This window comes from Botrytis cinerea, chromosome 2, assembly GCF_000143535.2.
Source record: "Botrytis cinerea B05.10 chromosome 2, complete sequence".
Taxonomy (NCBI): Eukaryota; Fungi; Ascomycota; class Leotiomycetes; order Helotiales; family Sclerotiniaceae; genus Botrytis; species Botrytis cinerea.
In genome coordinates this window covers 3186297-3207165 of record NC_037311.1, presented here as the reverse complement: position 1 = coordinate 3207165, position 20869 = coordinate 3186297, and the positions used below count along the sequence as shown (strand labels likewise).

General features: G+C 41.9%; 9 protein-coding genes across 9 annotated transcripts; 3 read left to right on the top strand and 6 right to left on the bottom strand.

Annotated features, from left to right (window-relative positions):
• Positions 1-130: 130 nt before the first annotated feature.
• Positions 131-1588, bottom strand: BCIN_02g09050 (hypothetical protein). The gene is made up of 3 exons (XM_001554270.2): positions 1356-1588; positions 861-1303; positions 131-803 (listed from the first exon to the last, which is right to left on the bottom strand). The coding sequence occupies exons 1-3, from the start codon at positions 1423-1425 to the stop codon at positions 303-305; spliced, it is 1014 nt and encodes a 337-aa protein (XP_001554320.1). The 5' UTR covers positions 1426-1588; the 3' UTR covers positions 131-302.
• A 3-nt stretch (positions 1589-1591) lies between these two features.
• On the bottom strand, positions 1592-3743 carry BCIN_02g09040 (hypothetical protein). Its single transcript, XM_001554269.2, has 4 exons — positions 3393-3743; positions 2170-3338; positions 2040-2117; positions 1592-1886 (listed from the first exon to the last, which is right to left on the bottom strand). The coding sequence occupies exons 1-4, from the start codon at positions 3630-3632 to the stop codon at positions 1805-1807; spliced, it is 1569 nt and encodes a 522-aa protein (XP_001554319.1). The 5' UTR covers positions 3633-3743; the 3' UTR covers positions 1592-1804.
• A 371-nt stretch (positions 3744-4114) lies between these two features.
• Positions 4115-6108, top strand: BCIN_02g09030 (hypothetical protein). Its single transcript, XM_001554268.2, has one exon. It carries the CDS (start codon positions 4221-4223, stop codon positions 5943-5945), a length of 1725 nt encoding a protein of 574 aa, XP_001554318.1. The 5' UTR covers positions 4115-4220; the 3' UTR covers positions 5946-6108.
• A 111-nt stretch (positions 6109-6219) lies between these two features.
• BCIN_02g09020 (hypothetical protein) lies at positions 6220-7077 on the bottom strand. Its single transcript, XM_024691625.1, has 2 exons — positions 6907-7077; positions 6220-6856 (listed from the first exon to the last, which is right to left on the bottom strand). The coding sequence occupies exons 1-2, from the start codon at positions 6987-6989 to the stop codon at positions 6325-6327; spliced, it is 615 nt and encodes a 204-aa protein (XP_024547396.1). The 5' UTR covers positions 6990-7077; the 3' UTR covers positions 6220-6324.
• A 27-nt stretch (positions 7078-7104) lies between these two features.
• Positions 7105-7757, bottom strand: BCIN_02g09010 (hypothetical protein). The gene is made up of 2 exons (XM_024691624.1): positions 7232-7757; positions 7105-7173 (listed from the first exon to the last, which is right to left on the bottom strand). Exons 1-2 carry the CDS (start codon positions 7495-7497, stop codon positions 7149-7151), a joined length of 291 nt encoding a protein of 96 aa, XP_024547395.1. The 5' UTR covers positions 7498-7757; the 3' UTR covers positions 7105-7148.
• Positions 7758-11546: 3789 nt separating this feature from the next.
• BCIN_02g09000 (hypothetical protein) lies at positions 11547-12892 on the top strand. Its single transcript, XM_024691623.1, has 2 exons — positions 11547-11960; positions 12035-12892. The coding sequence occupies exons 1-2, from the start codon at positions 11575-11577 to the stop codon at positions 12843-12845; spliced, it is 1197 nt and encodes a 398-aa protein (XP_024547394.1). The 5' UTR covers positions 11547-11574; the 3' UTR covers positions 12846-12892.
• A 1468-nt stretch (positions 12893-14360) lies between these two features.
• BCIN_02g08990 (hypothetical protein) lies at positions 14361-15949 on the bottom strand. Its single transcript, XM_024691622.1, has 4 exons — positions 15632-15949; positions 15385-15571; positions 14845-15325; positions 14361-14785 (listed from the first exon to the last, which is right to left on the bottom strand). Exons 1-4 carry the CDS (start codon positions 15710-15712, stop codon positions 14623-14625), a joined length of 912 nt encoding a protein of 303 aa, XP_024547393.1. The 5' UTR covers positions 15713-15949; the 3' UTR covers positions 14361-14622.
• Positions 15950-16090: 141 nt separating this feature from the next.
• On the top strand, positions 16091-18581 carry BCIN_02g08980 (hypothetical protein). The gene is made up of 4 exons (XM_024691621.1): positions 16091-16734; positions 16789-16935; positions 16996-17728; positions 17786-18581. Exons 1-4 carry the CDS (start codon positions 16672-16674, stop codon positions 18403-18405), a joined length of 1563 nt encoding a protein of 520 aa, XP_024547392.1. The 5' UTR covers positions 16091-16671; the 3' UTR covers positions 18406-18581.
• Positions 18582-18587: 6 nt separating this feature from the next.
• BCIN_02g08970 (hypothetical protein) lies at positions 18588-20667 on the bottom strand. The gene is made up of 4 exons (XM_001554260.2): positions 20343-20667; positions 19612-20293; positions 19490-19562; positions 18588-19428 (listed from the first exon to the last, which is right to left on the bottom strand). The coding sequence occupies exons 1-4, from the start codon at positions 20496-20498 to the stop codon at positions 18681-18683; spliced, it is 1659 nt and encodes a 552-aa protein (XP_001554310.2). The 5' UTR covers positions 20499-20667; the 3' UTR covers positions 18588-18680.
• Positions 20668-20869: the final 202 nt, after the last annotated feature.

Here is a 20869-nt window from a genome sequence, read left to right as displayed (position 1 = left end):
TCAAATAATCTTGAGATTGCACTGGCAACTTTTTCTGATATCTCTCGACTAAATAAATACCGTATCATAGTAATCTTCCTCTAATACATTTACGTATTCTAGTCTCTCACCGCAAGACCGGAATCTGCATTGTTATTTCCTGGAGAGTTCTTCTGTGAATACCCTTTCGGAGCTTGTTACATAGTTGATTGCTCTAGCTGCTTATCTTTCATTTGATTTTTACTGCTGTCCGCTGAATTGCCAGTCAAACATTGCGCAGAACCCCCAAACTCAGATCACCTAACACTTCAACTTCCCCACGCCTAATGAAAATAAGCACCAGCCACCGCCTTAGTCTTAGCCCACGCCTTATCCAACGCTTCAAGAATCTCTTTAGACAACGGACCCTTCTCCAAATCCAGCAAGTTCTCTCTCAAATGACCCTCACTACTTGCTCCAATAATAATCTTATCCGCTCTCTCCGCCTCAAGTCCACTATGATGTACCAACCATCTCAACGCACATTCGCTCTCTGTTAATCCCTCCTTTCCAGCTGCTTCTCTGATGATATCCAAAGCGTCAAACATGGTGTCATTCCAGTATCTCTTCCTATACAACTGACCTTGCAAATGCGAATCATCGAAACGAGAAGTTGCTTCGACGGATTCTTGGTTACGATGGTAGCGTGAAGTGAGGTAGCCGCCGGCGATAGGGTTGAAAGCATAGAAAGACATATTGTAGTGATGAAGACAGGGGAGAAGCTCTGGTTCAACGGAGCGCTGAATGGCATTGTATACACCTTGGTAGGCTGAGGGACGAATCCACTTTTGAGATGTTAGTTTTGGATTGTCCTACAAATTTAGTGAGAATGGAAGACTTACGTTATTTTTAATGCAAATTTCTTGAATTTGTGCAACTTCCCAAGACATATAGTTACTAAGACCCAACCTATTAAATTTTCCTTCTTTAAACAAAACATCACACATGCTAAACGTCTCCTCATAAGAGACACTTCTGTCTGGAGCATGCAGATAGAAGAGATCCACTTTCTCAACTCCTAAAGCTTTCAAACTTTTGTCCAAGTGAAGTCTGAGATCATCCGCTGAATGCGTGATCTTGACCCCGGTCATGTTGCTAGGGTAGAGTTTGGTAGCCATAACGATACCACGGTCAGTATATGAGGGTTGGAGTTGTCCTAGATATTCTTCCGACGAGCCCTGACCGTAGACCCGAGCAGTGTCTATTTCATCGTGACCATGTGATTGAAAAAGTTCAATCATTGAAGAGACATCCTTAATGTCGTGAACTCTGGTTTGCATGACACCTTGATAAGTGTTAGTTTCGGAGCGTTGCAATCCTGAGAGAAAACGGCTTACCAGGTTTCCCGAATGTCATTGCACCCAAGACAATGGGTAATTTAGTCTTTGCTTGAGTTTCTGCTCCCATGATCGCTGATGGTACTAGTTCTTTTGTGTAGTTGTAAATGTTTTGGAGATGAAGAATAAAGTCTCGCCTAAATGTATTGAGTTGTATCTGGAGATTAAGGAATTGAACCCTTTATGAGTATTGACAAATATGTGATATGAAAAATGGTCAACTGGATCAAAACAGGTGTTCAACGAAGTCTTTATATAAATTTGTTATTTGTATGTTGTCTCTCATCTGGCGATAACGGATTTTAAGTGCAACTTTAGTGGAGTTAAGAGTTTCGGCCGATGAAAAAGATCGACTACATTATTACCGGAAACGGTAGGATTGTAACACGAAAAATGTCATTTTCATGATGTAAGCTAGCATGCACCAAACTTTTCTCCTGCACCTAGAGCTAAAGCATGTATTGAAAATATGGATTCTCCCTATCGGTTAAATCCTGAAATGCCATTTTGTCCCTACTCACTTCATCTAATCTGCAAAATGTCAGTTAGCACGTTTGTAACAAATTGGTGTGAGGACAGCATGATAAATGGTGTCAAAGTTTACGAAGTGGCTTATCGATCCAATGTGGCCAACGTGAAAGTATATTCATTTCGTCGGCTTAGATAAAAGTGGTATAAACTTACTCCATTAATGCTCTCTTGCGATTTTCTCTAGTCAGCACAGCATACAAAGCCACTGCTGCCACAATTGTAATGCAATAACTATCTCACATCAGTAATTTAATAGTGTCTAGTCATTTAATCCGTAACATACCAAATAATTAACCCTAACCAGAGCTCTGGATAATGTCTGGACTTTGTTTGTGACATGATCAATTGAGGTCCTACAATATTACCAACACAGTATGCCACAAAGATAGTAGCTGCCATGAAACACTTTTTTGTTTGACCTGCAACGTTGGCCATACCAATAGTGATAATCAAGCTCACTACAGGACCAAAAAATCCGATTATGGTATACCCGACAACTGGAGTGGCTGCATGATGATGCCAGGAACTTTTCCATATCATCGCACATCCAGCAATAACTGGCAGACAGCAAACAATGAGGAGGATGATTCGTATATTTGGAACATGCGATGAAAGATAACCGGTAAGTAAGATGAAAATCAAACATATTGCCCCAAGAGGGAATTGGAACAGAATAGAATCTAGAGTTGAATAACCAAAAGTGGAAACGATGAGAGGACCAAAACCACTGACTGCTCCGTTAACAGTGTAAGCGGAAGCCATCATGATAGCTACGAGCCATACTTTGATATCGAGCAATGATTCCTTGATCTGATACCACTTGAACTTTGTACAACGAATTCCGGTTTGACCATATCGTAGACGTTCCGTCGCAACCATGCGCTCATCTGTCGTAAGAAACCAAGCTGATAGAGGAGAATCAGGTACGAAGAAACAACAAATTCCAAAAAGGAAGGTGAGAGACCCGGCAAGCAAATAAATATACTGCCATCTTTTAAGAGCCCCACCGTCGATTTGTCCGAAGCCATAATTCAGTGCACCGCCAATAATGGTAAAAGCCCCAGTTGAGGAAAACCACCAACTCTGTCTTAAAGATTGTTCGGACTGTGTGTAAAAGGAACTGATTATACACATGAACCCAGTTGGGATGATACTTTCGACGAAACCAAGGAAGAACCTTTGTGCATATAGACCACGCCAATTTGTTACAGCAGCTGTGCACATGCAGATTAATGCCCACAAACATACCACAATTCCTATGATCCTGCCCATATTAAATCTCTGCAATGCAAATGTCATTGGGTATAGACCCGCCAACATGCCAAAGTAAAAAAGCGATGTTGCCCAACTAAGGCGAGATGTGTCTGTAGTATGCGGGGTCACATTGGTATTGGTGATGGACAGAGATAGATCAGTCGTCATGCCAAAGAGGACTGCGGATCCTAAGATTGCCTGGATTCGTTAGGCTAGGGATTGATATGGACAATGTGGGATTGTGCATCGTACCTTGTCATAATAAACAAGCCCATATCCAATAAACATGGCGGGGACCAGAAATCGATCTATCTTTCGAACGACTCGAGCTCCTACCGCGGGGTCAATCTCATGACGATGCTCTCCCACTACAGCAATAGCGATATCTTTCTCTTGATCCGCAGATTGTAAAGTAGAGGCATCTTTGGTTCTCGGAGGCCCTGACGGCGCCTGCTTCCCCTCTGCAACTCCAGCCTCAATGGGAGAAGTCATTGCGTGTAAAGTACAATGAATGGCGTATTGACGAAGCTTGAAAATATTTTGATACCTGGATGAATAGAGCCGAGTCTAACCTTAATTAACCTGAACCCTACATGACGGGACTGTCAAGGGATGGCCCGCAGCTTGGGATATAGTCCGGAACCATCATAGTGTGCGAGGGGAAGCCTTCAATCTGACATCCCAAGCTTTAGCATCAACTGAGGAGGGTTCACTTTGAGCTTGGGACGATCGAGGGCGACGAGTATATAGTAGTGGAATAACGGACTCGCGATGTCGGATCAATGTTGTGCCCAAACCTTGTGGAAATGGCAATGAACATTTCGCTGCCAGCTCGTCGATTGGACGATTGAGATTAATGATAAATGAGAATGTAAATCGTAGTTCATACACCAAAACAAATCGATGTCGTCGTGATTGAGTTTCTGTCGTATCGTCTATGGTTTCAGGTACTTCGACTTCCCCACTGACGGTCTGGACCTGACTAGCCAGCCTTGCGACATCGAGAAAAAAATAATTGTGTAACATCGGACTGGAATGTCTTTGTGTCGCATTTAACATTAGCCACACCAATTGAAAGTCATGATTTCAATACGGCGAGCAGTTCATAGGACTGCGCCATCAATAAGAACTTCAACATTTCCCTCGAGAAACAACATTGTCATCCGATCATTAACGACGACGACCCCTCCAAATCCTTGCAGACAATGGCGTCAAGAGACAGGGCAGCCTCGAACGAAAGTGAATATTCGACACTTTTCCAATTCAACCACTACCTCCCCAGCCCTCGCTCTACACAACCAAACTGTCGAGAAGATATCCGCGAATGTACGGCAATTCTACGATCGAAAAGAGAAATTCCGTATCAATCATGGTTCTACGAATAGCACACGAAACAATGCCAAAGGCAAGAACATAATCAATATTGGCCAGCTATCGCATGTACTGGAAGTCAATCCTACAACACAGACGGCATGGGTGGAGCCAAATGTGCCCATGGATAGATTGGTAGAGGAGACATTAAAATATGGACTTGTGCCGCCGGTGGTCATGGAATTTCCGGGAATTACTGCTGGAGGAGGATATGCGGGGACATCGGGTGAAAGCAGTTCTTTTCGACATGGTTTCTTCAATGAGACGATCAATCGGGTTGAGATGATTCTGGCAGATGGCCAGGTTATTCAATGTTCAAAGACTGAGAAGCCTGATTTATTTCATGGCGCGGCGGGAGCGGTCGGAAGCATGGGAGTTACGACGTTGGTAGAGTTGCGCTTACAAAAGGCGAGGAAATATGTTGAGACTACGTATCATCCAGTATCTGATATGCCAGATGCAATCAAGAAGATTGAAGAGATGACCGCAGATTCAACTGTTGATTATGTGGACGGAATCATGTTTTCAAAAAACAAGGGTGCTATCGTTACTGGTCGTTTGACAGATACCCCATCAGAGAATACTCCAGTACAACGATTCAGTAGTGCTTCGGATCCTTGGTTCTACATGCATGTAGAATCTAGTATCGACAACAGCCAATCCTCCCCCCGATTCGCTATACCCCTCGCAGAATACTTCTTTCGATATGACCGTGGAGCATTCTGGGTCGGAGCTTCAGCCTTCAAATACTTCTCATTCCCATTCAACAAATTCACACGTTGGTTCCTGGACGACTTTCTACATACACGCATGCTTTATACTGCACTTCATACCGCCGGAATGCCCCCTGGATATATTGTTCAAGATCTCGCACTACCATATTCTACCGCTACAGAATTTGTAGACTACACTGACGAATATTTTGGTATCTATCCCTTATGGCTCTGTCCCCTTAAGCAAAGCTCCATGCCAACCATGCATCCACACTCCGCCTCGTACGAATCCGACGGTAAAACTCTCAAGCCGCTCATGAACATTGGTCTGTGGGGCTACGGAAAAGAAAAAGATTTGGTAAAAGCCAACATCAGTCTCGAGAAAAAACTCAAAGAGCTAGGAGGCATGAAGTGGCTGTATGCACAAACCTACTACAACGAAGAGCAATTTTGGGAAATGTACGATCGCAAATGGTACGATGAGTTGAGGGAGAAATATGGAGCAACCACCTTACCAAATGTATATGAGAAAGTCAAAGCGGCGCCAAAAATAGAGGTGGCGAAGACACTGAGTGTCTCGGAGAAGATACTGAAAGCCTGGCCCATTAGTGGATTCCACGGAATTTACAAAGCAATTCAAAGTAAAACTTATTTAGCAGCAAGGGCTGCGGCATGGAAGACTCTTGATGTGGCGGCGAATAAAGAGAAGGAATCTCGTTAGTTGCGATTCGAATCTCCAGCCAATAGCGAATGTTTCTTGTTGCAACAGAATTATTTATCACCTGGGACCCAGCGGAAACTGTATGTACATACTACATTCCAGCAGAATGGAAGATGTACAACATAGAATGTATAGCAATACTTATGTACAATTTTGAAGACCATTCGGATCAAAAAGAGCCGGAACGTTTCCGTTTCATTATTGTATACTTAAAGATCTCCATTTTCAGTACGCAGTCGAACAGGAAGAAACCTTAAAATAATAAGGACCAGATTGGCAGTATTTCGGACGTTAATTGAGTTAATTCCTCTACAAACCATCCGAGTTGCTTTGCATTCTCACAACCGCATCCATCCTCGAAATCAACCATCATCACTCCTCACACCCCACCCCCCTTGAGAATCACCACCGGCTCCCCCAATTTCTTCCAAAGAACCCTACAAGCATCCATACTCGTAATAATATAAATCGTCGAATTCCAAAGCCCCTGCAACGGCAACACAAACACAGAAACATATTGAAGCGGCATATTAACCATGCCAGGGTACAAAATGGAATAGATGCGATTAGCAGTTGATGGAATCCACGTGATCATCATAGCGAGGAAGAACAGTAGCGAGACTTTTGCATAGGCCCACATAGCCGCGTTGGCTTGTTTATTGGGATTCACACTTGCGTATGATGGTTGATCTGGAGGTATTCCCGGTCGGGAGGGTTTGTTGGAAGAGGCTTCCTCGACGGAGTTCGTAGTTGGGAGAAGCTCGGTTTGAGAGCTTCTGGATTTTTCTTTCCGTGCTTTGGGTAGGTTGTCAGGTGATATTCGTTCATTTGCTTTAACGAGTTCTTGTCGCTTGTCAAAGATCTTTTTTCCCGCTACGGCGTAGATCATGATTGTGATTAATATGGTGATCCTTCAAATAGTCAGCCAAGAAGCCCACGAGGGTGAAAAATGCAAACATACCAAACCGGTACGTAAAAGCTCCAGAGTCTCCACCAACCCCATTTTGTCTTGATCCAGCACCATGATACAGCACTCCCATACATATAGCCGCGTTCTTTTGTATGCACAAAGAAAAATACAAAAGCGGGAATGAATGGCAGACCGTAACATAGTAGTATGTACCACTTCTCCAATTGGCGGAGCTCTACCACATCGAAGTGAAAGAAGAACGCACACATTACGTTACATGCCATGGCCAATGTCTAAAATGCATCGGCTGGGAGGAACCTTTGATCTGTTAGAAATCAAGTGGGGGAGTTTTCCTTTAAAGAATAGAAAAAAGTACATCTGAATTAAAAAGGCCTGGAATTGACAAAACCGACCATCCGGATGCGAAAGCGCAGAGCGCGAAATAAGCGTAGCGAAATTCGTGAATACATTACCCAAAGACGCGTAGAAGACTAATCGATTAATGGGCTTACGAAATGCGGTGGTGGTGAGAAACGTAATGATTATGAAAAAACAACCTAGCAGAGAAATTCCAGAACATGTGCGTTCTATCGCGACGATGTTAGCGAATTCGTGGCTGGTGATGTTTTCTGCTGATTTCATTTTAAGACTTATGAATGTTTTAATGGGGATTGTGGGATATTGGTAAAGAATTGAGAGGTTGTGTAGAGGAAGTAACAATAGCGGAACAGGAGAATAGTGATACTTAGATATAGAGCGAATGTGCAATCTATAGTAAGGAGAAAAGGAATTCGAGGATTCATAGGTACGTAATAATTATATATGCTATAACAATCTGAGGTTGAAAATGTAATCATAGATACATGTCGTGAATACGTGAGCTCATATCAATCATTATACTCGGTTTTCATCAATGTGGAAAGCACTTTATGAAGACGGGTCAGATACGCTATATAGCAGTTTCCTCGCAATTTAAATTGAATGGATTGAAATTGGAGAATCGTACGATGTGAATATGTGACGATGGCCAGAATTAGATGGAGGTGTTGATTGCGATCGACACTAGTTTTGTAGGGTCTGAATGAAGATGAAGATGGCAGGAATGATTTGGGAAAGAAATATGGGGGGAAAAGATGAATATGAATATGTGAAATTGCAAGAGTTCATTGGATCTGCCCACTTTGTGACATTTATAATCGCTAAAACGGGAAGGGACTTTGGGCTCCGCTACGTGGGAGAATCGAGACAGATATATTTTGTGACTTCAAAAGCACTGCAACAATGGCGATTCTTGTTATTGATCTAATAGTATCTTAAGACCTCGTAGATTCACTCCTTTAAATTCCAGGTAACCTTCTAGTGGATGGCTTTATCCCTGAGAATCAATTCATCAAATACTCCTGAAAGAGTGTTCTGGATTGTATTTTATAACAATTCATTTTTACATTCCACTTATATATACCGGGAGCCTGGAACATTTCCAACAATATGGCCATGAAACATCGCTTTATGTTGAGTGGGTTAGATTGATGGCGCTAGATTTGCCCTGTTCGGATCCTTCACCTAACCGACGTTCGCTAATCTGGATGCCTAGTACTTGTGTGAGTTAAGTAGCATTTAAATACCTGACTCTTGTCTTTTGAGACCTTCAAACCAAGGAGATTTGCAGCGGCACACAAAACGAAATTTCAGAATTTAAATTTTAGTCTGATGAGCAACGGGAAGTAAACAATATATCTGATAAAATATTAGAAAAAATGACTTCTTCATACTGAATTTTCTGTGCGCTTTCGGGTAAGTTGTTTGAGCGAGACATGTGTATTATTGATTGCAACTCAAAACGAAGATCGATTCAACACAATTTTTCGAACCCTTCCAGTTGGCTGTCGAAAATAACGGCTATGAAGCTGTTGCACTTAAGATGAAGCTCAAGCGTACACGGCAATTTAGCGGATAGTCACACGGCTATGAGACTAGTATGAGAGGTCGTTCCATGTGAATCGTACATATATATTAAACTAAAATGAAGACATTATTAGTCCCTTGTTCAAATCTGACAGCCTCAATGCTATGCATTGATACAACATCATTGATCAGAGTGACAGTTGCTGATTCCTTTTCAATTTTTATGAAAGCCATCTAGTCAGCAAACATGTTTACCATAGGATACAAGAAAACTCATACCATGATAAGTGACGGTAGTAAGATATGTAATTGATCGGCCTGTGTAAGCAATTTATTCTCCTAACTTCAAGAGCCCAAAGCCTGTTCAATGTAGCTGTTTTAGGAAAGAGGTGTTTGCATTGGGCTGAATGAACGAATGCTTAAAATAATTACTTGTTTGCACGACGAGTCGAAAATGTCGTTTGATATCATAGAAACACCCAGAGATTATGATGCTAGTCCTGATAGCTAGTTATTACTCAATGCCATGTCAAAGAAGCAATCTTCTTGAACGGGATATATATCCTCTTGAAATAAGATATCGAATGCACAGGACAATCTTTATTCCCCAGCTCTGAAGAGGGCTCTACTCATCCTTGCTGACAATCATTAATAAAAAAATCAGGGGCGGTCGCTTCTTATTTGAGAGACAAGCATTATGGCACGAAGGTTTAGTCCTCCTCCTTATGGTGGCCCTGAATTCAATGTGGCGATACTTGACTTTGCCGAAAAATAAAAGGTTATAATGATTCGAAGACTACCTGAGGACTTAGTTAGTGTCAAGATCTCATTACACAAAAGCGTTAAGATCGCTTATTTTCCGAAATAGAGCCATTGTGTCTTCACCTCGACTTGAACACATATACAATACTCCCGCTATGGGGTTAACTGCAGACAATGCCATTTTGAAGACCTAAAGCAAGAAGTCATGACTCGAATGTAAAGATCTAGACCAAGAGATGGTGAGAATTTAAGGCTTAGATAAAACTGATAAAACAGGAACAGCCTGGAAGACCGTTCTACTCTCAATCATTTGGTTTCCATCTTATAACGAAGAAGTATCCCGGAAATTTTGCTGGGTGGATTTATATTATATATAGAAGCTTCGTGGTGCACGCAAGATTGGGGATTATTGTTGGTTGAGGGAATCTGAATCTGATAATCAGGTATCGTAGACTGCGAAAGGAGCCTTGTGCCGACCATAGAAGGTCTACAGAATTTTGGATATTGGCAGATTATTTCCAAATTCCTGGACTACAAAGTCTCGCATAATCGCATTGATGCTCTGGGATGTCATAAGAATCTGCTGCATCAACTGAGTTTTAAACAGCTCCACGAATTGACTGCCCTTGTTTATCCATTTATAAATGATAATAGCATACTTCGCAGATAGCCTGTCAGCTCTTTGGTAGCTGCTGTCGAGATGGACTACCTAATCATCAATCGAGACTCCGATAAATCTTACAAAGATGTCCAAAACTATCATGATACTTATTGTTTAGCCGATTGTTTGAGGTTCAGCGAAGAAACCATGAGCAGTCGAACGGCGATGATGCAATTCCGTGTCGAAGATTCGGAAATGTTAGAGTCGGTAGCTGAGGGCCGATAGTGGTGCCATGAGAGAAGCTCTGAATATTCGTTGAAAAGTGTTTTTAGAGGAGAAGGTTCGCTTGTTCTTCTACTTGGAGCTTTCTAGTAGTTAGGAAACGAAGGAACGTAGAACCTTGATTGAGTTTGACTTACTGACATATCTCCTTTACAAAAATTCAACAACTATCTACCAAAGAACAACTTTGTCAGCCTCGAGATATGCTACAGGATGAGAAATCAGACGAGAGACAAATAGAGGTCAATGCAACTCGGATCTAATATCTTGAAATCACCGGTGCTCATCTATATTTGTTAAAGAATTCACCAAGTATACAGCCTTCTATATATGGCAGTTCGTCAAGCTATTTAAAATTCAAATCTTTGATAGATTTTTCCTCCCTCCAGACTCTATACAACTCTTTTTACATTACCACTTTGTGGAATAATTCAATCAATCCTTTCTTTATCATCAAAACATCTATCTACGGAGCTCCTTTGATACTCAAAGTATCAGTCACTCTCAGTAGCTTGATGTTAAAGTCGTTTTTGCGATCTTTAAAAGTTATTTCTTGCTGCGATACCATTTGAATAGCAATTACTTCAAACTTTCAAACCTTTTCAACCTTTTTGACCTTCTTTCCTCTATCACAACACATATTACTCCCAGTGCATACTATTAGGCTCTTGATTGCTTGGTAAGCATAGGAATAACCCTTGATGCCCCTTTAATCAACTCATCAACTTCTCTAACTTGACTTATCCTCTTTCAGGCTGACGTTGTGCGCTTCTCTCCCAAACCTTTCAATCAAATACTCAAGCAGTACATCAATTCTAATTGTGTTTTTCTGGTCATCTGTTAGTATGTCTAATCCATTTTCTACTCTTTGCTAAGAAGAATTGCGTCTCGCTGGCGTCGCTAACTAAGATCTTCTTCCTCCAGATCATTTTGAAGATCCTTCTTGTCGACTTACTACACTATAAGTGCCAGAGTACCTCTTGCGGACTCATAAGATACTTGAATTAGCACGTAAGTACTTCTCATTTGTCCTTTAGTTCTAGGCAACCCAACTAACCTGCCTTTAGAAAGACCTTCTGTGTCTCTGCCTCGTCTAATAGGTAAACTGAAATCTCCGTGGCACAACAAACTCCTCAGAATTGCACATCTACACAAACACATATTTAAAAATGAATAACAACGCCAATAACTGGCAGTGGGGCCCGCACACTGGTCCTGCACCATTTGGTGCCTTCTCTGCTAGTCCAAATCGTGGTCAGTATGGTGCTAACCACGACCGGAATGCTGTAATCGGACCTTTTCGTTCGTACAACCTCGTCGTTCGGGATTATCTCGTTGGCAACCTTTCAACATCACACTCACCTCCGGTTTACATGGGAACTCCTTATGAACATAGGGCTACCAGTTCCAACCTAATCGGAGTAGCTTGCGGTCCAATTGCCTACCTTGCTCGCGATGCTGTTCCTGCTATCGCGACTAATACCAATGAAGCTGGGCGAGTACCAAGCCGTCTGAATCTTGATGCGGCTAATCGTAGTCAGGGCCCTACTTGGGAGTACGCATCACCCTTCTTCTTACCATATCTCCCCTTCCTATGTATAAAGTCTGATACTAACTGATATAAAACAGAAACATGCCAATGGACATGGTTGCGATCTATATCAAAGGAGAGGACGGTTCAATTGATGGCCCTCCTTTTAATCTCCACAAGTCGTTCTTCACACATCTTTCCCCCTACTTTGACGCTGTTTTCAACTCTGGTTTTTCTGAATCCGCAACACAGACTCTTCACTTCGCCGAGTCTAATCGAGAGATATTTGCCATGCTTATCGACTGGGTGTACAAGAAGCAGTTAGATACTCTTGCCGCTTTTGAGCTAGATGACCGCAAGAACCTTCCCGTTGGTATCGGCCTGAGCACTCTTCAGGGTAGCGACCTCGACAAATATATCAGCAAGTCTGAAGAAACTGCTTTCGAACACACCACAAAGCTCATCGATCTCTGGTTCTTGGCTGACAAAGTCCTGATGCCGGAGCTACAAAATGCCGCTATTCAGGCTATTGAGCTTCTCCGTTTTTTCACTCCGTTGCAAGGAGTTCCAGCAGAGATTTCCCGTGCAGTCTACGACAAGACACCAAAGAATTCTCCACTTCGCAAGTACCTTGCGTATACTACACTTCGTCGACTACATCCCCAGTCTGAAGACAAAGGAGAGGACTTCCACCCTGAAATGCTCGTCGATATCTTTGATATCATCAAAGTAGCTGGATCTGATGCAAAGTTACGTCATTACGGCTTATCCGAGAAGGCTATGGAGTCGTTTTTGGTGGAGGTCAAAGGGGGAAGTCACCTAAAGGCTAATCCTAACGTCGTTGCACCTCTTGCTGATGACATCTGGGTTAGTTTATGGGAGCTTAGAAGAAACGCGTTGAGATTCTAGACAGAGTTCAGGCAGAATTGGGCGTTTTTGGGATGAATTTTGGCGCATCTGGATTCTTTTAGAGGTACTTTGACAGGAGAAGAGATAAATAAACTAGGAGATAGCTTGCCTAACAATAACATACACTTTCTTGATCACTAAAAAATATTACTTAGATGCATTGAAATGAGGGGATAAGCTATTCTTTGACAGTAATCTATAGAACTGGATTATGGTAATTTTCTACTAACGATATTCATCGAATCATTTTTGCTGTATTGTACACCTCTGGGAGATTTAGACATAATTTAGCATCAAAATGACTCAAAAAGAGTATTTTTTTAGGCGAAAGTAAGTGACGTGAAGCAATTAATAACAATTTAACCCCAAAGCGTTCATTAAATTAAGAAAACAGCTTCGAACTTGGAGAAATTGATCTAAAAATAGCTCAAGGTGCCCACCAAATGAAGCTAAGATGATAAATATGAAGACTCAAATTGAGTTCTGTTGGAATAGATTGCTTCCAAGTTATTATTCTCATGACGAAACACTTTCATTTCGGTGAAGAGTAAAGATTTTTTCGATAAGAATTCTATCCAGATAGCCTAAAATTTTTAGAGCTAAAGGCCAATGACTCTAGGCCTAGGTGCCACATATTCGGGCATAAAGCCTAAACTTATGGGCCTTAAAATGACCTTTCATAGAGTATTTTGGCATTTTTCATTTACCCGAAAGATTGTTTTGAATGTTTTTACTCAGAGCCGCGTTTTCAGTACTAACACTTAATCCCTTGATTTTGAACACATTTGATGTCTAGAATGAGAATTGTTGCTTGGAGGTGTCAATATAACACTTTCAGTGTGTGAGATATAAGTCTCCTAATGCTTGTGATTTAGAATTACACTAGAGGATTGTCGTCTGATTCTTTCAGCATGGGTCTTTTCGGGTCTGTGAATGATAACAGATATTTTGAGCATACTACTATACAATTTAAAGAACGTAAAACATACTCACTTTGTTGTTTGCTACTGAATTGTTCATAGTGGGACTGTCGTCAAATCTTCAGGAGAAAACATCTTGGTCTGTCAAGTTAAAATAAACTTTCTCACTAGCTGGTGGTAAGAGTTTTATTATTCTCTTGTAGAAGAAGTATTCAATTGTTTGCTGTTCAGGCAAGCAACAAGACGATATGATTCAGTCACTAAATTTAACATTTTTTTTGTACACCTTGATCACTTTAGATAGTCTACTTTCAAATTTGAAATCGATTGGATTAAAATGCATCTAACTAAAGAAAATAAGGAATTAATGCGACTAAATTCTATAGAATATTAGCTGATATATGAGAATTATCGAGATAGACTTCATACGATTTATATGATAGTTGTAGTAATATCGGTCGACAATCGCTTAAATAAGCACAATTCGTGTATACATTACAACTTTGTAGGATTCATCGAAGATTCCGGAATGTCAACTCATCATGATTTTTTTGATATTATCTCGGTGGTGATCATAACTTCTTCATAATAGGTATGGTTTTAACATATTATATTATGTTTATCTATTCTAGATTCAGAGCTATGAGAGCTATATGTAGTACGCTTGTATGCTAGCGCGCTGGTGCACTCGCGTGTGCATATTCACTCGTATCGCAACAGATACCTTCCTACCATTTTCGATGAATCATTTGACCTGAAAGATATATTTTTCCTCTTGTTGGGAGAACTAATCAATCTAACAGAAACAGCAACGAGCCAAATGAATCCTTGGATAGTCTTGGAACCCACAATTTTACTCACAGAACTTTGTTTTGCAGCTTCGCACCTACTACAACAGGCATTGAAGTGAACATAGATGGCCACTCCAATTCCACCAGATCTTGCTTACCATTGCGACAATATCGCAGCCAAATCGACCAAGTGATATTATTGTACGCAGCTATTCCTGTCAAAATATGCCTGTGTACATTAGCTTTCTATTCCCGGCCATTGAAAATAATAAAGATTAAAAAACTCACCACCATCCATGGCCCTCCAGAAAGATACCCCACGGTAGTCCCACCTCTCTCCTCCATCTTCTAATCGTTCCACAATAAATGTTGTCCAAATTCCAGATGAAAAATGCAAGGGCTACATAAGTTAACCCTATGTAATTCAACTTCCACATCTGGCTCAGAATCTTGCTATCTCTCTCGTCTCTTCTTTTTTGCTCAACTGTAGTGACATTTTCGTCTTTAACGCGACGCTTTGGATTGACTATATGCTCCATTATCCACATGCTTCGGAATACCACTGTGGCGGTGAGCAGTGCAAACATGTTTTGATGGAATACTGGGTCTTGGAGGTAATGATAGTAGAGAGTAATAAATATCGCAAGTGCAGAAATCGAGAGAGCGAGCACAAAACGCGACAAAGGTGATTTCTGGTGCGCAAAAACGGAATAGGCTAGGATGCATTCCAGATAGATCATGGCCAGTTCGTCCACAAGTTGCATAGGGTCTAGAGATTGTTAACTTTTTCCGTTTGTGTAAGAAGAAAAAGGGGGGATTTTAACGAACAAATCAATGTAGAATGGAATAACATGCTTCCGACTCCAATAACAAGATAACTTAGGAAGGCAACGAGGAAGACGCGGTCATGACCATATTTAATACAGCTAGACATTCCTTTCCAAGCCAAAATCACAAACATCAAATTGGTAATCGTATTCACGATCTCAGCCGAATAGATTGTAGCATAGTAGTCCTGAACGGAATGTTAGTAGTGAGCAAGGAAAAATTGGAGAGAATAGATAGGATCACGTGCTTCTTCGCACCAATTGATGGTTGAGGTTACGGGGCCCCAATATCCTGGGCCCGAGGAAGGGTAGGGCGTTGATGGTAACATGGTTTCAATGCTTCTTTGGCGATAAAATGATGCCGTTCTTGTTTGTCTCTTCAGAATATAGATGGGTCTATAGAGATTCCAGGAAGATAGAAGAATTAACCTATAATAGTTTGACGGATCGAAAGATTAGTAGTATGGCATCATGAGAACAAGATTCCTTTTGGTCCTTTCTTATTGAGAGTATTACGGTGAAATCAGGACCAGAAAATAGATACCGGTATTCACTTTGCAATCTCCAACATGTGGCCTTTTAATAGGTGAAAATTTCATCGTCGAGCATAAGATTTATGTAGTATCACGTGATTACATGCAGAACCAACAGTTTACTTTGCCGAACCTCGGATCAGAGCTGCCGTGCTTCATTCCTTTTCATACTATGCAGGACGTCTATCTTTTAACCTCCCCCCTTTTTTATCGGAACCAAAAGGTTTTCTCTTCTCTCCGAATGCAGTTAAGTCGTTTTATTTCTTTTCCAGTCTCATATTTTCTATTGCTTCCACGCAGTCATTCTAGATGCGACGGTGTCGAGGGTGTTTCATCCCCAGAATAACAAATGGCAAGGTACAGAGATTGAAGTGCCCACCGAAAGATCCACTTTCATCTGTAAAACTGGCTGCCATTGAACGTTTCGAAATATTTTAATTGGATCGCTCGTGGTGACGCGTGCTGTCCACACTATCATTAGATATGGAAATGATGAACGACGACGACGATAAGGTGATACGCACAATAACTATAAGGTTAATTGTTAGACGATTTAAGGGGCAGAAAGTATATAATTGGGGACAGAAGCTTGTTTTTAGCTTCTCTGTTTGTATTTTGTATTTGGCGTATTGAAGTTTTCTGAAGCGTTGTGACATTTTCCACTGTTGGGCAAGATTTTTCGAGATATTGTCGATCATTATAGTTGATAGATAGACACACTCGATTTTAGGCTCTACGCACAACAAGTCGACAATATGCGCGACGAAGGGACAATTGCACTCATTCCTCATCCCAGTGATGATCCACGGGATCCATTGGTAGGTACCTTCTCGTGCTAGCTAACCATCATGATGTTAACATATATTCACTAGAATTGGCCAATGAGGAAAAAAGTGCCTATTGTCGCTGCCTTATGTCTCGCAACCTTCGCTGGTTGTGCAAGTGGGCTTGCCGGTCAATTGATTCCAAAACCACAAGCAAAACTGTATGGGGTTGAGAGTACAAAAATGGCTTATCAGGTACGTGAATGATTTCAGGAGAGATTCTCAAATGGCTGGAATTTGGTTGACAGAATATAGACGTCATGCTCCAACGCTGGCATGATAGCAGGATCTTTGATCCTCTTTCCATTATCTCACAAATTTGGTCGTTCGTCTGTAATTTTTTGGTCCACCGTTGGTGTGTTCATCACCCAAGTATGGGCAGCATGCATGACACACTCGACGCAGTACGCTCCATTCCTTGCTTCCAGAGTAATGGCTGGATTCTTTGGAACCATAGCTGGTATACTTGGCCCTCGCATACTTTTTGATCTCTTCTTCTTACACCAGAGAGGTCGTGTCTTCACTTACTTTTATTGGGCTTTCGATTTCGGTACGGTGGCTGGTCCAACCCTATCTGCATTCATATCGACAGCAGGGAAAGGCTCATGGACTTATGCATTTTGGTGGACAGCAGCGCTGGCAGCTTTGGCAGCGATAATGGTATTTTTGTTCGTGTATGAGACTTCCTGGGATCGATCGGAGGGGGCAAATAATTCAGCTATTGCAACGCCTGATGGATTTGTTGCTAGTAAATTTGCGACATTCTTCCCAGGGACGAAAGTCACGAAGCAGGCCAGTTTGAAACAGGTCTTGCGCGTCGCAGCTAATCCGTTTTTGATCATGGCTAATCCGTCGATGATTTTACTGGCAATGTTTACGCTGATTAGTTTTGGATTCTATGTTGCTATGAATGCAATTACTCCGGTTTGGTTACAGAAAGCCGTGGAAGAAGGAGGTTACGGATTCACCTCTAAGGAGAATGCGCTATGTATGTACCCGTCTAGTCCCAATGTTCCGAATGAAAAATTCATCTAACAATCACCAGTTTCTCTGGGCCACTGGGCAGGAATAATAATAGCCTTGATCTACGGCCATTTCGTCAGTGACCGTCTCCCTCTCTGGATTTGTTCTCGAAATCGTGGTATCTGGAAGCCCGAATATCGCCTTTACGCTCTCATTCTCCCCGCCTTGATTTTCAATCCAGTTGGTCTTGGTCTCTTTGGCGCAACGCTCCAAAATCATTGGAGCTGGGGAGTTCTCATTTGGGCACAAATAATGGTGACATTCGGATCTCTATCCATCACCCCTATCACCGTGAACTATGCGTGTGAACTCTTCACGAAAGCTCCTGCTGAGACAGCTATTGTGATGAATAATTATAGAGTTGGATTTGGATTGTCGGTGACGTTTTACATTACGCCTTGGGTTCAGGATTTGGGATTTAGATGGACATATGGAATGATGGCATTCTTACAAGTAGCGAGCTTTGTATTTGTGGTGATACTAATGTTGAAGGGGCATGAGATTAGAGAATGGAAAGTTGGAGGTTTAAGTAGTGATGAGGAGGGTCAATGTGTTATGGAGAAGGGAGAGAGTATAAGTGAGCGTAGTGTGGGGAGTGAACGTCAGTATGTCGGTGGTGAAAAAGGCAGTCACGAGGTCTGATTTTATCCAATTATGTTTAATTTTAATAATGTTTTCATGAGTTGGAGGGTTCTCAGATGGCGCATTGGGAGTATATGGGAGAGATGTGAGCAATGGATGGTTGTATAATGACTGTATATATAATCCCACCTTGTCGCTCGAGTGTTTAAAGAGTTTATATAACGAAAAAACAAACATTCATTTATCAATTACAACTGAATCATGAAAGAATAAGAATCACAAAAAGAAACAAAAAGCAATGTCAAAAGCACCCGATCGTACGACATATCTATCATCTAACCCAGATCCACGAAATCTCTCCACCCCTGAATCCATTCCCACCGATTTGACGATCTCCACGATCTCTTTTGACTCGTGCTACTAGAGCTCTCACTCACACTAGTAGACGAACTCTCACTCGTACTTTCCGAAAAACTCACACTTCCATCCAAATCATCCGCAATTTCTTCTACATTTCCTGTAACAGCCATGCATTGATCAGCAGGCACTCTAATCCCCGTCTTCAACAACGCCGTTCCTGCAGACGATAACCCATCCTTTCCTCGAGATGAAGGAACACGTCCTACATATGCATTGAAATTGTAGTTTCCACATGCGCATATCTCTGTCACATTTCTGGGACTTGTTTCCTGGATGACGATTTTTCCTTTCCTCCAGAGTCCGAAGATTTGACTTCCAACTCCCATGGGGACTGTAAAGACATTTACACCTTGCACTGCGTTGAATTGGAACGCGCCGCTCCCAGAAACTACGGTTACGTTACCGGGAGATTTGAGAAAGGCGGCTACGAAGATACTGTCGGTTTCGGTTTCCCAACCGTTTGGTTTACCGTTGAAGTAATCTCCAGACGAGTTTGATGCGGCGAGCATAGTAGTATCTGTGGCCTCGCAGTTGAGAGAAAGTGGATTGGGACGGTACCAGTAGACTATGAGGTCGTGCTTGATATAATTGAAAGGAGAAGTGGCGCCGTCGTGAAAAGCACGTATAAAGGGGGTAGCAAGGGAGAGCCATGCTCCATGAGGCCTTGATTTATTAGCTATACACTTCAACATTAAACGAATTGTAGTCATAAAAGAAATCTTACATGTCATTCGTCCATTTCGAATTTCCATCATCAGTATGTGTTGCAGACAGCGGTCCCACATAATGACTTTCGCCTACCCCAAATCAGTATTTCCATTCTCCAAGCAGCACAAAGCAACTTACCATAATCATTCCAACTAACAATTTCCACAAACCTTGCTCCCAACCCCAACAAATCCTGCCACCTCTGAGCCCACTGTCCCTCCGCCGGAAACACCCAATTCTTACTATACGACACCTCTGGTCCATAATGCGTGAAGAACCACGGACTAGCAGGCGCAATATAATCTTTTCCTGCTAACGCATTCATATAAGCCACATCACCATCACGAACTGTGAGATTCGAAGAGGAAGAAGGCGCCTTATTAGCACCATTATTAGGCCAGCCCATCCAATTGAAGGCTGCGTCCAGCTCCTTAAAATTAGACGATCCAGGGCTAAAATTCGGTGCGAAAAAGATAGGAACACCAGCTTTAGCACGCACATCAGCGACATTGAGAGAATCTCCAATAAATGTCGAAACAAAGACTTTGTTGTCGACAGACAATTGAGCAGTTTGATTAGCATATTTTGCGATTTTTGCCCCTACCGATGATGAATCTGCCGGATCCCATGAATTGAAATCGAAGGATAAAAAGACTTTCATGTGGTTTGTAGATGCGGATGCATAGGCATAGTCGAGCTGCGTATCTGTGAATGCGTCGGCGCCGATGTTCAGTGCAAATGCATCGATTCCAGCGCGACGGGCGAGTTTCATATCTTTGTCATAATCGGCGGAGCTGGCTCGGTTGCTCACGATGCCGACCTAGGGGTGTTACTCAGCTTTCATTTTCTCGCTAGAGAATGTTGCATACCATGAAGTGTGCAAAAACATAGCGACTGGGAGAAGTCTGATGGTTGGAAACACTTGAGGAGGGGTCAGCAGTAATCAGTTGAATAGAGTTAAGTAGTGTGAGAAGCCATGGGATGGTCCTCAGGAAGAAAGTGTTTGTCTGCATAGTGAGGTTCATTGACCGAATTCTAAACTTGAGAATGAGAAGCTGATACTATATTGCGGAATAGTGCGACAAGTTTGCCTCGAAGGATGCAGTTACCATATTCACATAATAAAGCTTCATAGTGATACATAATGGATATGAAGGACCGAAGTCACGAACAAAGGAATGCACATGTATGGCCTAGTAACTTGCCATCTCTTTCATTTTGGAAGAGGAACAAAATTTCAATTTCTTTGTCAACCATGGATATCCTATAACTTTTTATGGAAAAATTTAAACCACAATCAAGCTCAGCCACATGAAATCATGTAGATCAAATCGCCTTTACCTTTACCGCTCACCCTATTTGAAGATGCTAGAATCCCCAAACAGATTTTGGTATG

Excerpts from the sequence above, each read along its gene's own strand:
- BCIN_02g09030 (XM_001554268.2), top strand. The coding sequence starts at position 4,221 with ATGATTTCAATACGGCGAGCAGTTCATAGGACTGCGCCATCAATAAGA.
- BCIN_02g09050 (XM_001554270.2), bottom strand. The coding sequence starts at position 1,425 with ATGGGAGCAGAAACTCAAGCAAAGACTAAATTACCCATTGTCTTGGGT. Across the intron at positions 1,304-1,355 it reads AATGACATTCGGGAAACCTG|GTGTCATGCAAACCAGAGTT; the intron begins GTAAGCCGTTTT and ends ACACTTATCAAG. Across the intron at positions 804-860 it reads AAATTTGCATTAAAAATAAC|TGGATTCGTCCCTCAGCCTA; the intron begins GTAAGTCTTCCA and ends ACATCTCAAAAG.
- BCIN_02g08980 (XM_024691621.1), top strand. The coding sequence starts at position 16,672 with ATGCGCGACGAAGGGACAATTGCACTCATTCCTCATCCCAGTGATGAT. Across the intron at positions 16,735-16,788 it reads ATGATCCACGGGATCCATTG|AATTGGCCAATGAGGAAAAA; the intron begins GTAGGTACCTTC and ends TATATTCACTAG. Across the intron at positions 16,936-16,995 it reads GTACAAAAATGGCTTATCAG|ACGTCATGCTCCAACGCTGG; the intron begins GTACGTGAATGA and ends GACAGAATATAG.
- BCIN_02g08970 (XM_001554260.2), bottom strand. The coding sequence starts at position 20,498 with ATGAACCTCACTATGCAGACAAACACTTTCTTCCTGAGGACCATCCCA. Across the intron at positions 20,294-20,342 it reads ATGTTTTTGCACACTTCATG|GTCGGCATCGTGAGCAACCG; the intron begins GTATGCAACATT and ends TAACACCCCTAG. Across the intron at positions 19,563-19,611 it reads TGTTAGTTGGAATGATTATG|GCGAAAGTCATTATGTGGGA; the intron begins GTAAGTTGCTTT and ends GATTTGGGGTAG.
- BCIN_02g09000 (XM_024691623.1), top strand. The coding sequence starts at position 11,575 with ATGAATAACAACGCCAATAACTGGCAGTGGGGCCCGCACACTGGTCCT. Across the intron at positions 11,961-12,034 it reads AGTCAGGGCCCTACTTGGGA|AAACATGCCAATGGACATGG; the intron begins GTACGCATCACC and ends GATATAAAACAG.
- BCIN_02g08990 (XM_024691622.1), bottom strand. The coding sequence starts at position 15,712 with ATGTTACCATCAACGCCCTACCCTTCCTCGGGCCCAGGATATTGGGGC. Across the intron at positions 15,326-15,384 it reads ATTCCATTCTACATTGATTT|ACCCTATGCAACTTGTGGAC; the intron begins GTTCGTTAAAAT and ends AACAATCTCTAG. Across the intron at positions 14,786-14,844 it reads CTGGAGGGCCATGGATGGTG|GCATATTTTGACAGGAATAG; the intron begins GTGAGTTTTTTA and ends TAATGTACACAG.
- BCIN_02g09020 (XM_024691625.1), bottom strand. The coding sequence starts at position 6,989 with ATGTATGGGAGTGCTGTATCATGGTGCTGGATCAAGACAAAATGGGGT. Across the intron at positions 6,857-6,906 it reads AGCTTTTACGTACCGGTTTG|GATCACCATATTAATCACAA; the intron begins GTATGTTTGCAT and ends GACTATTTGAAG.
- BCIN_02g09010 (XM_024691624.1), bottom strand. The coding sequence starts at position 7,497 with ATGAAATCAGCAGAAAACATCACCAGCCACGAATTCGCTAACATCGTC. Across the intron at positions 7,174-7,231 it reads CAGGCCTTTTTAATTCAGAT|GTTCCTCCCAGCCGATGCAT; the intron begins GTACTTTTTTCT and ends AACAGATCAAAG.
- BCIN_02g09040 (XM_001554269.2), bottom strand. The coding sequence starts at position 3,632 with ATGACTTCTCCCATTGAGGCTGGAGTTGCAGAGGGGAAGCAGGCGCCG. Across the intron at positions 2,118-2,169 it reads TGGTTAGGGTTAATTATTTG|TTATTGCATTACAATTGTGG; the intron begins GTATGTTACGGA and ends GATGTGAGATAG. Across the intron at positions 1,887-2,039 it reads CGCAAGAGAGCATTAATGGA|ATTAGATGAAGTGAGTAGGG; the intron begins GTAAGTTTATAC and ends GACATTTTGCAG.